The sequence below is a fragment of the Scleropages formosus genome, chromosome 2 (assembly GCF_900964775.1).
Source record: "Scleropages formosus chromosome 2, fSclFor1.1, whole genome shotgun sequence".
In the NCBI taxonomy this organism is placed as follows: Eukaryota; Metazoa; Chordata; class Actinopteri; order Osteoglossiformes; family Osteoglossidae; genus Scleropages; species Scleropages formosus.
The window spans coordinates 79948-93238 of NC_041807.1; the positions used below are offsets into that span (position 1 = coordinate 79948).

Here is a 13291-nt window from a genome sequence, read left to right on the forward strand (position 1 = left end):
AACAGCGCAGCGACTGAGGCGCGCAAACACCGACTCGTACGTCCCGAGCGGACGCGACACTCGCCGTAGCCCTGCCCATTTGCGTGCGCGCCCCCGCAGCCTGACGAAGTTGTGATGTTGCCTGTGAGGAAGATGGCGAATGTGTGCAATATGGAGATTCAACGCAGAAATTAAAACAGTAGCGGGGAGGGCGGAGAAAAAACAGCAAACTTGGAGTGAAGGGAAAAGGTGGATAAAGAGGGGGCGACACAAAGGCTAGAGAAAACCACGGAGAGAGAGAGGACTTCGAGAGGGACGTACGTAACTAGCCTGTAGCTAGCGCTGTCCGCAGCTGGCAGCTCCGCCTTACCGGCAGGCTGGTACATGGCGGTTCAGGTTCGAAGCGGGTAGGTGGGGTGTCTGGGTGGTGCTGTAAAAAACCAACCGCAAGATTAGCCCTTGCAGCTTGCTGAGGACCGACTTGGGAGAACTGTCTCTGAAGGAGCAGAGAACGGCGGGAGTCAGAGCTGGACTGAAGGTATCAGCTGAGGTGTGAGTGAGTGAGTGAGAGAGAGAGAGAGAGAGAGCGAGCGCGAGCTAGCGAGCGCCTGTAACTAAACCAAAAACAACATGGTTTGATATACCTAAAGAAGCAACTGTGTGTCAGGGTTCGGGTTTTTCGCCTTGCAGCCTGAAGGTTCTCGGTTCAAAAATTCCACTACTGCTGAAGATCCCTTCTAAGTTGAGATTCTACTCCTCCTCACCTGTCGACACCGGACTAACTAGTAGGATACTTGTTGTAAGTGGGGTAATAACTGTAATATTTATTGCCTAACACTTTGCCTGGCTGAGGATTTTGGGTTTACACTGTACAGTAATAATTGTGACAGCTCGACATTAACTATGGTAATCCATCCATGTGCAGCCACATCTTCTAGCTGCACATCTGACACACAGTTTATATTGTCTCATTGTTATTTTGTGAGCTTGTCTTGCCATGTTTACAAATCTCACGCTATCCATCCAGGCATTGTCTATTTTTAATGGTAGCATCTGATTATGTACCCAGAGGCATAAAAGTAAAGTATTTTTAAATGTCATGCTTGAACTGGCAATGAATAGTTACAGTAACAGCATTATTTGCAGTAAATAAATTCAGAAGAATGTGGGACGACATTATAGCTTACTTCCAAAAATACCTTTTTCCAGAAAGTGCAGCAATAAACGGCATCTGTAACTGAAGATTGTTGAGAGCTGCTGAGATGTGGAAGGGGGAGAAAAGGATATGCTGTACCGCGTGCAATAATAAACCGCACGGCCGACGTGCAGATCAAATGCATAAACAAAAACCGTGCTCGCTTGTCAGGGGATAGGGTGACAGTTATGTCACCGTAGTGAAACTTGCAGGCTGACCAGCCCTCGCTGCTCCCTTTACCAGTATTCACATCTTATTACTCTGAGGCTTTATGCATATTTTCATTTAGCTAACACGTTTCTCCAAAGCATCTTACAGTGTTAGGCTACTTACAATTATTTATACAGCTGGGTAATTTTTACTGGCACAATTTAAGGTAAGTACCTTGCTCAAGGATACTACAGCAGTAGGTGAGAATTGAACTGGGGACAGCTGGTCGTGTAGTGGTTAGAACTGCTGCCTTGGGGCTCAAAAGTCACAGGTTCAATCCCCACCTCTGGCTGTAGTACCCTTGAGCAAGGTACTTACCCTAAATTGCTCCAGTAAAAAAATTACTCAGCTCTTTAAATGGGTAAATGATTGTAAGCAACTGTGACCTTAGCGTTGTAAGTCACTTTGGAGAAAAGCGTCAGCTAAATGAATAATGTAAAGAAGAAATGTTGTACTAGATCTTCAGTGCTTAATAGTGTCAGATGCCTTCATCCAATTCAAAATATAATGTTGGATGGTCAGCTTTACAATGATTTTTGGGACAGCTGGTAGCGTAGTGGTTAGAGCTACTGTCGTTGGACCTAAAGGTCGTAGGTTTGATCCCCACCTCCGGCTGTAGTACCCTTGAGCAAGGTACTTACCCTAAAATTGCTCCAGTAAATTACCCAGCAGTATAAATGGGTAAATGATTGTAAGCATATAAGAATTGTAACCTTAACATTTTAAGTTGCTTTGGAGAAAAGCGTCAGCTAAATGAAGAAATGTAACCGGCAACCTTCGAAGCCACAGGCAATAGTTCAAACCACTGTGCTACCAGCTGCTTTCTGTGATCTTTTTCACACAGTTTGCTAATGCAGATGCCAATACACTTTCGCAGGCATGACAGTGTAAATGGTTTTGCCAGTTTATGGTTACAAACAAAGTTGTGGATATTGAATAAATGTAAGAATCTAACGAGCGTTAAGCTTATACAGCTGAGTGTGTGTAATTTCCCCTTCGAAAAATTTTGTCCCTGACATTTATTTTTATATGACTTTTTATTCTTTTTCTGCACACACAAGGCAGCATGTCCTGCTCCTCAGACAGTGAGGATGACAGCCTCATTGCTATGGAGACTGAGGAGGGTGGAGAAGTGCCAGAACAGGCTCCTGCAGAACAGGGAGAGGTGGAACTTGACTCTGGGAAGGACAGCACAGCTATCGATGGGGAGAAGACAGACAAAGCGGAGGTGCCACTTGACAGGGCCATGGGGGAGCTTCCAGAAGAAGTTCTGGAGCACATTCTGTCTTTCCTCTCCCCTTACCAGGAGCACAAGACTGCTGCCCTAGTCTGCAAACAGTGGTACCGGCTCATCAAAGGTAGGTCCTTTCACTGCCTACATGTGATCTTTATTTTGGTAGCATAAGCTTTTGCCAAAAGGAACAACCATGATTTCAAAGTTTGATGTTTTCCACCTTATAACTCTATATAAGTTGCATTACCTTAATCAAAGATGCAGAATGTTCTGCCTTGGGTGTTACCCTGAAAATGCAGTTTCTATCTGCTGCCTACACAGATGTAAATGTGCCTGAAATTGGCAAAGGTTTTCAGGCTTCCTTATTGTATCGTTTGTAATTTGGTGACTTTAACAGAAGATGCAAATAACTTCACATAAAGGTATCTAAATATAGAAATACTGTTTAATATTCACTATGGCATATTCCTTTGATGTGTACCTTCAGTGAAAGAGGTTGCAGGAATTGATTTTCAACATATTTGTGCCTCCCTGTGTACTATGTAAAGCAAGAGCAAATTTTATGGGCTGTCAATCTCCTTCCCAGGTGTGGCGCACCAGTGTTACCATGGTTTCCTGAGGGCTGTTCAAGAGGGCAGCATCCAGTGGGAGAGCCGTACATACCCCTATCCAGGCACTCCTATTACACAGCGCTTCTCTCACAGTCAGTTATTTCTTTTTTCCTCCAGTAGTTGTCAAGTTCATCCTTCACTTGCTCCATTCCTTCAGTTTTTCCAGACTTCTGTAACCTTTTTTGTTCTCCTCTGACCACAGGGGTCTTTGCATGCTCACTTAATGTTATTTAGAATAGGCAAAGCAGTTTGTTCTTAAGTCTTATCAGTCAGTAGTGTCACTAACAGTATCTAAAACCTGCATAACTTCAGTTAAATTTACCTTATGAAATGTTGCAATACATGTGATGTGTCTCTACTTTAGGTGCGTGTTACTATGATTTGAACCAGTCCATGTACGTGTTTGGTGGCTGTACCCAGAGCAGCTGCAATGCTGCATTTAATGACCTTTGGAGGCTTGATCTCAACAGCAAGGAATGGATCCGACCTTTGGCCTCAGGTACACTCTCACCCTTGCTTGTTTTAATGATGCATTTCCCAGCAACTTGTTTGTTATCCTTTGTGTATGGTAGGTTATTGCGAGAGAGCCATTTTTGAGTAAATAAAAGCGATAGCCCACCCTTTGACAGCGTAACAGCTGTATTTGATGAATGGGACATTTTTTTTTTTTTTTTTTTTTTTTTTATAACTAAGGAGCCACAGTCTTACTGGACTTCTGTAGAAAATGATGTCACTGGGTAGCCATTGTGCATTATGGCTTTGGATGTGGGTTAGAATCCAGATCAGTCTGTTTCTTAAAGTTCTTCTGTATTTGTCAGTACATAATTTTAAATATTAAAGGTAGCTTAGGGCAATGGGCAGCATAGATGTTAGAATTGTTGCCTTGCAATTAAGTGACCCTGGTAAAAATTCAGTCTCTTTCTGTAATACCCATGAGAGAATTATGTACACTGAATTGATACAGCACAATCGAACAGCTGTATAAATAATTGCAAACATCTCATACATACCTTGTATTTTAAGTCACTCTGGAGGAAAGTGTCAGCTAAATTAATAAGTGCTAATATTTTTAAGTTGCTTTGGGCCAAGATAGCAGATGAATAAGAAATGATTATAAATTGTCATAGTAAAAATCTGGTATTGTGTTAATTTTCTTAGTTCTTTGTTATGGAATTCTTTAATGCTGTATTAAAGCCTGTTGTTCTATCAGTTTGACACATTCAGATGGAGAAGACATCTCCCCTAATGTATGTATTTAGTGCCCTTGTTGCTTTTCAGGCTCATATCCTTCACCTAAGGCTGGGGCGACCTTGGTGATGTACAAAGATCTGCTTGTTCTCTTTGGAGGCTGGACCCGACCCAGCCCGTACCCTCTTCACCAGCCAGAGAGGTTTTTTGATGAAATCCACACTTACTCCCCCTCTAAGAATTGGTGAGTGAAAGAGATGGTTCAGGACCAGTGGAGAGTTGCTTATGTGTCACTGCTGCCCTTGGAATGTAGTCCTTTCTCTGCTGTCCTTGCAGGTGGAATTGCATTGTGACCACTCACGGGCCCCCACCGATGGCAGGGCACTCCTCCTCAGTCATTGGCAGCAAGATGGTAGTGTTTGGAGGATCCCTGGGAGCACGGCAGATGTACGGTTCACCTTTGAACAGTCGAATTTTTAAAACTTTAATTTTAAGGCTTTTGTCTTCAGATCTATAATGAATATTTCCAATGCCTAATTGATGTGAGGTTTTGTAAAATATATATGTAAGAAAGAAGCACTGGCATAGTCGCCAGGGTTGCTAGAGAGGGCGGGTTTTATTCAACGTTCTGAGGGTCAGCAGACAAAAAGGGGAAGGGGAGGAACGGGACCACAGGGAACTGGTATCTCGGGGGGGGGTGTAATCGGGATCATGCTCTCTCTCTCTCTCTGACATCTCGGGTCGTCTCCGGCGTCAGCTCCTCAGTCACTCCCTCCCCTCACTGGTCGAGACGGGGAAAGAAATAGAGGCATCGATTAGGTTCAGCTGCTGTCGTTTTGTCCCCGGCTTCGCCCCCCGCTTCAGACCGCCCCGGTGTGCTTCAATATATAAAATAACTTATCAGTAGCCAAAGCAGAAGGTTCATTTATAGAGCTGTAATTCCAAACACCAGCTAAAGTATTCTGAGAATCTAGGGAGTTCTTGTGATTAAATGTTTCGCAAGACTTTCTTTGTAGTTGTGTTTCTTGCTTCTTCATGTTTTTCAGGAGTAATGAAGTCTGGGTGCTGGATCTTGAACACTGGTGCTGGTCTAAACCATCCATCTCTGGCCCATTGCCCCACCCCCGAGGCGGTCAGTCTCAGGTGAGCATTGCACCTGATTCAGTAGTGCACTTTTCTGCTGCTTCTGCAGCACACTGGCACAATAAAATATGTGTGATTAGGCTGCTGCGTTTATCCTGGTTGAAAGTTTTTGCCCCATTAGTGGCAGATGCTTGAGAACCCTCATCTGAGATCAAACTCTTTCTACTGAGCAGTGCAAGTATAAACGAGACCTGTATAAAAGTACAGTAGAGTAAGTTCCATCAACTCGGTTAATTCACAGCAACTGCTTGTGTGGTTTTCACAGGTGGGGTGGGTAGGGAAGTGTTATACCATTGCATTCTTCAGTACACGTTTTTGGACTGTGGGAGGAAACACTGATCAACACAGAGAGAACACACATTTTGCACAGGCAGCTGGTTTTGAAACCAGGAGCTGCGAGGCACAGTACTACTCTGCTGCACCACTGAAATATATAATGAAAGTAAGAAGAGTTATGATGCCAGAATAGTTGTGCATTAACAAGTAGCAGTTTGCAAAACGAACTCAGCTTGCAAATTCGGGGATTACACAAACCTCCCGTCGAGCAGAAGTGCAAAAACTTGCTTGATCTTGATTTTCAGGATGGGTACAGACCGTGAAAGCGGGGCCTCACGATCCGTTTGGCTTTTTGGATTTCAAGCAGGAGGTGTCAGAAAAGTTACTACACAGATAACTGGCTTATGGCGGCGAAGTGTTCATAGCGACATCACTTTTTGATTCTTTGATGTCTGCTATTATCATTGTGAAGCAGAATTCACCAAGCATTGGATTGTTCACCCTCTAATAGGGAACGTGAGCCGCGTTTAGACCGTTGTGAGGCAGGTTAGTTTTACCCTACTGATGATGTGTTGCTGCATGGTTCGAGTCCTGCTTGGGGTGTCTTGCGACGGACTGACGTCCCCTCTGGGGTGTGTGCCCTCCCTCTCCAGCCTTGCGCCCTGTGTTGCCAGGTTAGGCTCCAGTTTGCTGTGACCCCACTCAGGACAAGCGGTTATAGGCATTGTGTGTGTGTGTGTGTGTGTGTGAGTGAGAGTTTGCAAAACACTTAAGCTCTCGTGGTAGATTTCACTTTGTACATTTTAAATGAAATGAGAGCTTCCTTCCTACAAAAGTTTTGCATGTTTGGTGGACAGTATATTGAAAAGTTAGTTCAAAAGATAACGAAACGAGTAATTTCACGGCGGTCAACATCCTAGAAAATTTTGTGAAGGCAAATCTCAGACAGAGATGGATTTCAAACCTGGATCACAGCAAGATGTGCCTCTTAACATGTCCATACCATACCGAAAATACTGGGAAAAGGAAGAAGTTACCTAATATTCCTTTTATTTTACTGTTCAGGAACACAACTGTTTGTTTTACATGGAACTAATATCATATGGTCTTAGCGTTTTCTGAACTCCTATTGAATACTTTTTACTTTCCAAGTGTAAGTATGGTTTTACGCTACTGCTTACATGAATGTATTAAAAAGCTCAGTTAAAAACAAACAACAAAAAAAATTGTGTCTTACATATCAGAATTTAGACCTTTGTATTTCACAGGGTTGACCTTCATTTTGAGTTACTCGAGACTGTGTGACTGGATAGTGCCTGTGTTTATGAGGTCCCTTTCTCCCTTGTAGATTGTGATTGACGATGAAACTCTGTTGATCCTGGGAGGCTGTGGAGGCCCCAATGCTGTGAGTGCCCTCTAGTGTGTGTGTGTGTGTGTGTGTGTGTGTGTGTGTGTGTGTGTGTGAGAGAGAGAGATAGTATGTAACACAATCTGTTTGTGTCGATGTGTTTCATCATAATCTTTGTGTGTTTCTGTGTTCATGTAACAGCCTCGGTGAGGGTATGCTGTGTGCGCATTTTTGGTGTATATGATTACGGCAGCTATAATCATTAGGTTTGTTCATTTTATTTTATTGCCGGGTAGGCTCCGGTTCCCCGCAACCCCATATGGGACAAGCGGTTCAGAAAATGTGTGTGTGTGTGTGTGTGTGTGTGTGTGTGTGTGTGTGTGTGTGTGTGTGTGTGTGTATTATTATTATTTATTTATTTATTTATTTATTTATTTATTTTTAAACTTTGCTGTTTTTTCCATCTGCTTACCTTTGCAGCTCTTGAAGGATGCCTGGCTCCTGCACATGGGCGCCCCTGTGTGGTCATGGCAGCAGCTGCGGGTGGAGAATGACGATCACGGGGCTCCGGAACTATGGTGTCACCCGGCCTGTAGGGTGTGTCAGCTCAGTCCTTGCTCTGTGGTTCAGTGTCACAAGGCCCAGGGTTCACTTAGCATGAGAACCGCATGTAATACTCTTTGTGACTTAAACAGTTCAGGAGATGCGGCGCAGTGCCATGACACACGGTGTGCTCAGAGCACAGAATGCACGTCACATCTGTGTCGCTTGTTTGGAGATTCAGGGATAAATTGAGTCACCTTGATTTTTGTAATGCTTTTTGACTCAATTTTGATGAGGTCACTGCACAGAAGCATCCCCTGTCTGTATTCTGAAATTGTAATAAGAAAACTTGGTGGACAAGTGAACATTTTAACTCAATATTCCTGATTTCCTTGCAGGTGGGCCAATGCGTGGTGGTGTTTTCCCAGGCACCCAGTGGCCGTGCCCCACTTAGTCCCAGTCTAAATTCCCGTCCGTCCCCCATCAGCGCAACTCCTCCTCCCCTGGGTCCTGATCCGCCACCACTACGCTCCCAGTCCCCAGTGAGGAGCGGGGCAGCAGGTGTGGTCCTAGGCGCAGCTGAAGAAGTGCCCTGTGTGAATGGTCGCTGGGGGACTCTGAGACCACGTCCTTCTGCCAGAGGGAGTGCCATAGATGGGAGTCCCTCCCCGTCCCAACAGCTTTCACCCTCACGTGGTCCTGACAGCCCCCCGTTGCCTTCCCTGCCTCCTTTGCTCAATGGCTTCTCCCCTTCCCCCCGCACCAGTCCCGCCCAAGCCAGCTCACCGCCCCCCCGCCCGCACCCCATACACCTACACACTCATGTACCGGCTGACTACAGTTTGGACTGCCCCCCTCCCTCTGCCTCGGAGCATGCCAACACTAACGGCTTTCACACCCCTTCCAGTTCGCCTCACACCCCACCAGGGGCTGTGTCACCGACAGCACTGCGCAGGGGGCTGGAGGCCGTCAAAGCCCTTACGTCGTCCTCAGTGCCGTCTTCATCCTTGCCACAGTCTCGGGGGGCTGCTGCAGGGGGACTAGCCTCTACCTCCTCGTCCTCCAGCCCACCGCAGGCCAGCCAGGGGGCTGCAGCAGATGGACACTCCATCCCTCCAATCGCCCGCCGCCTTGGCCACCACCCCCCTCAGAGCCTGAATGTGGGTAAACCCCTGTACCAGTCTCTCAACTGCAAGCCCATGCAGATGTACGTGCTGGATGTGTCTCGGGCCAAAGTGAACGGCATAGTCACGTGGAAGGTGTATGGGAGTGGAGGGGCCCCACCTGCTGTCATGGGGCCCCCAGAGACAAGCCTCCACACAGTGGTTCAAGGCAGGGGGGAGCTGATCATTTTTGGAGGCTTGATGGACAAGAAACAAAATGTAAAGTACTACCCCAAAACCAATGCCTTGTACTTTGTGCGTGCCAAGAGATAATGCAGAGGAACAGAGGGATGACGTCGGAACGGTCTCCTCCAACTTCTGATAGGCCAAGCCTCATTTCGATTGTGTTCCAGAGCAGGTGTCTCTTACAAAAAGACAAGCATGGTGGACTCGAGCAGCCGTGCTCATTCTCATGTCATTCCCCAGCCACCCTCGTGCCCCTTCCTCCTCCACCTTGCCAAGACTCATTATTAGTCCAGTTCTGACCAATGCAGTACAAATGTGAAATATCCCAAATGTGCCAGGGACTTTCTCAATGCATTCTGGATGTTAGGACTGTTATATTGATTTAATACATAAATAATAGCTTGACCCATCTTAGAAGAGAAATCAAGGTGGGAGTAAAATAATTCATCTTCTTGAGACTTCAGTGGCTTTCCTTGACTCTCTCAAACATATTGAGAAAGCTGGGACAAGAGAGTGATCTGTGTTTGTCTTTTTTTTTTTTTGTTCATGAAACACAAAAAGCATTGTTTACAATGAGGTGTGTGTGTGTGCGCGCGCGTGCGTGCTTGGGTGTATATGCCAGCCAATTTGCCTGACTATTGTGCCCTACATCAGGGTGAGTACAGATATGTGGGGGTTTAATTTTATATTATATGGAAAGGAAGTCATTTTAGAAGGATATGAAATTAATGGTTTGGGTGTATGCAGTTCAGTAATTCAGTATTGCAATTAAAAATAAAGGTTTTTGAACTGGAGTTCCTTCCTGCTCTATCTGCACCTCAAACAGATGGACACAGATTTTCCTGATGGAAAAGCACTTGAGCCCCAGACTGTTGAGGAACAGGTATGTACTGTAAATATTTGTGGTACAGTGCTGCGTGTACTTAGTTTTCAGGTGCCTGAGTGGATTTTTGAAGAATGAGGAAACACCCTTCCCATGTATTAGAGTTCTTTAGCATTTACAGTGAGCTTAGTGCCTTACCCTGGTGAATTTTCCTGGGTGTCACTTCATGTTAGCCAGAAGTTGAGAGATTACATTGAAAATATAAAATATTGTAGTAATTCTGGAGTAACTTGTTTAGTAAAGATATTGGGCGTGCATCTCAGGCACACTTGGGGTCCTTAGCCCTTTGGTCACGTGCTCTGAATACAGGTACATGTTTTAGCAGGAAATTTGTTTATGTAATGCAACTTTACCTTTCCCCAAGTCACAGTTAACTCTAAGTGCGATTGAACAACGCAGGAGACAAACGAACAGGGAGAAACATGAACGTACAGGCAAGTATAAAAACAATCAGGCAAAACAAACACAAGAACTAAAGCGCACAAGTCAGCAAGAAGTGACAGCCTCCGACTGCTTTAAATTCTTCTTCTGCCTAGATCTTTGTTAGCGGAGAGGTTTGTGTTGTCATTGATAGTTATGATTGGCAGGATAGGGGGTCGATGGTGCTTGGACACCTGTAAACAATCACGCAAGCTGCCAGAAGCAACAGCAACAGTTCGGTGTTGTTCTCGGCTTAAATCGGTCGTACAAGGGAGACCTAAAAAAGGAGAACAGTGTCCCCCACTGTTGCTGTAGTACCATTGATCAAAGTACTTAACCTAACCTGTTTCAGTCAAATATTCACCTGTATCACTGGGTGTGGTCTCTTTGGATAGTAGCTTCCTTTAAGGACAATAATGCATTAATTTTGCAGTGGCATATCAGCATTTAACCATAGGCTCACCATGTTATTCCACTGGGTGGTGCTATGGCTGTGGAGTAATTATTTGGTCAGCTTTTATATTTATGTTAGGCACAAGTGGTCTATTAGTCATACATCATAAGATTGCAAAATGACGTCCGAATCTCTCAAAATTACTTCGATTTGCATTCATTGGAATTATAGATCTAATGTTAACTCTTTCTAGTGGAAGTAATAGCCGTTTGACTCAATTACGTATTTACTGATGCGGCTTCGGATAGGGATCATAGCAAAATTTTGCAAAGCATGCTGTTAGAGGCACTATGTAGTCTGATGGCCACATTGGAGAAAAGCATCTACAAAATGAGTGAATGCTATTTGCATAGGAGAAAATGATCAATTAATAATTGTATTGAACGGCATTTAGCTGATATATTTACCTTAAATAATGTTTGTGATTGATCGACACTGTCAATGTGTTTTTTTTTAATCAAAAAAGCTGAGTCTACATGCTTTGCAGAGTGTAAGGTATGGTTGGCAGGGAATAAAATACTTGTTTTCAAAGTAAAATGACCACGACTGGACAAAAATGCATACTACAAGTATGAAGGAACAGTGCATATTTTCTTAAGCTGTTGAAGCAGTTTTTCCATAATATGGAAAGCCATTATAGAAAGGTTGAGTGTGTTTCCAAGAGTTCCATTCCTGAAGATGCATGACACCCCCCAATTCAAATTGTGTCTTGTATTCCCGAGCATTCTCCCTAAAATGGTTCAAACCGGAAGGATGCCACACTGAATACACAAAGAACTACTGTGTATTCTGGATTTGCATCTCTTTAGACTATAAAATGGGGTCATGTACCAGGGGAAATAGGGTTATGTATCTCTTCGCTTAACTGCAGCATTACTTGATAGTGTGTTACTGCATATTTTTGTGTTATGAAATACTAAATACTGTGTGTGTGGCCTAACAGACTTAAATTTACTTATTTAGCAGGCGCTTTTCTCCAAAGCGACTTCCAATGAACTCTATGTAGTGTTATCAGCCCACACACCTTATTCACCACAGTGACTTACACTGCTAGATACACTACTTACAAGGGGTTACTCATCCATACATCAGTGGAACACACACACACACACACACACACACACACACTCTCTCTCTCTGTCACTCACACACTATGGGTGACCAGCATGTCTTTGGAGTGTGGGAGGAAACCAGAGCACCCAAAGACTTACACTGCTAGATACACTACTTACAATGGGTCACTCATCCATACCTCAGTGAAACATACTGTCTCTGTGACTCACACTATGGGTGAACTTGAACAGCATGTCTTTGGACTGTGGGAGGAAACAAGAGCACCTGGCAGAAACCCACACAGACACAGGGAGAACATACAAACTTCACATAGACTGAGCAGGGATCAGATCCATGTCCTCTTGCACGACCCAGGTGCTGTGAGACAGCAGCACTACTCGCTGTGCTATATGTTGCCCACTTTTTGGTCTAATGAATGGATGTAAATGGGTTAAAGAAAAAAATAGCATTTACACTGGCTCTCCGAATCTCCGATGACTTGGTTTTTCCTCCCCTCTTCTACAGAAATGTCAAGAGCTCCAGAAGAGTAAGATTTATTTCAAGATTTTGCAAGGGGTGACACACTGACTGATACACAGAAAAATTACAGTGCATAACCCCATTTTACACAGAAACGATCCCCTGGTACATAACCCAATTTTATAGTCTAAAACTTTCCTGAGCAACCTAAGGATGAATAAACTGACAGCTGAAACTGAAAGAAAAATGCATAAACAAATGTACAGATAAAGGTAAATATATAAAGAAAGAGTCAAAAATATTAGCAAAGGCTTTCAGCAGGAAAGGTGAATTTCAGGTTGTAGGGGTAAGCATATCTAAGCCCTATCAGAGGTTTAGATGAAATTTCTTGCCAAACCTTCATTATTAATGTAACCCCAACCTTAATCCAATACTTAGCCCAAATCCCCTCTCCTAAAGCCTTACCCTAATTATTAGGGTGATGCTAACTTTTTTTTACCTTCACAATAACCCGTCTCTGTAACGAACTTTTTGTGACTCTCTTTCCCTAAACCTTTGCCTCACCTTAATCGTAACCACAACCATAGCTTCAAGGGTAGGTGACCCACTATTCTACGGTCCTGTCCTTACAACTAGTCTGTTGCCAAGTCTGACCCTTGGCTTCATCCTAACCCTATCTTTGTGCCAAATTTAGTGAATAAGTGACCTTATTCCCAGCCGCAGCTTTGGTTCCCGCAATTGCTCAGCTCCACTCTTCGTTTAGTTCTTCGTTCACTCGTTCATTTAGTTTGAGCCGAACCATAACCGAAACCGTAATTTGTCGCTGGGCAAGCCTTGAAGAAAAGCCCCTCACAAACAATACTCCCAAAAGCTGGAGACAGCTGGTAATGTAGTGGTTAGAGCTGCTGCCTTAGGACCCAAATAT

General features: G+C 44.2%; 1 protein-coding gene across 2 annotated transcripts; it reads left to right on the forward strand.

Moving 5' to 3' along the window:
* The first annotated feature begins 82 nt into the window (after positions 1-82).
* Positions 83-9870, forward strand: fbxo42 (F-box protein 42). 2 transcript variants are annotated; one of them, XM_029259168.1, is made up of 10 exons: positions 83-529; positions 2446-2742; positions 3205-3321; positions 3594-3728; positions 4508-4661; positions 4754-4864; positions 5464-5560; positions 7185-7241; positions 7665-7781; positions 8126-9870. In XM_029259168.1, exons 2-10 carry the CDS (start codon positions 2451-2453, stop codon positions 9161-9163), a joined length of 2118 nt encoding a protein of 705 aa, XP_029115001.1. In that variant the 5' UTR covers positions 83-529; positions 2446-2450; the 3' UTR covers positions 9164-9870. The 2 variants fall into 2 exon arrangements, with proteins under 2 accessions (XP_029115001.1, XP_018606767.2); XM_018751251.2 differs by having other exon boundaries at positions 83-517.
* Positions 9871-13291: the final 3421 nt, after the last annotated feature.

What these genes read in the sequence shown, in the direction of transcription:
- fbxo42 (XM_029259168.1), top strand. Translation starts at nt 2,451, where the DNA reads ATGTCCTGCTCCTCAGACAGTGAGGATGACAGCCTCATTGCTATGGAG. An exon ending in GTGGTACCGGCTCATCAAAG is followed by an intron (nt 2,743 to 3,204) that starts GTAGGTCCTTTC and finishes TCTCCTTCCCAG; the next exon opens with GTGTGGCGCACCAGTGTTAC. An exon ending in TACTCCCCCTCTAAGAATTG is followed by an intron (nt 4,662 to 4,753) that starts GTGAGTGAAAGA and finishes CTGTCCTTGCAG; the next exon opens with GTGGAATTGCATTGTGACCA.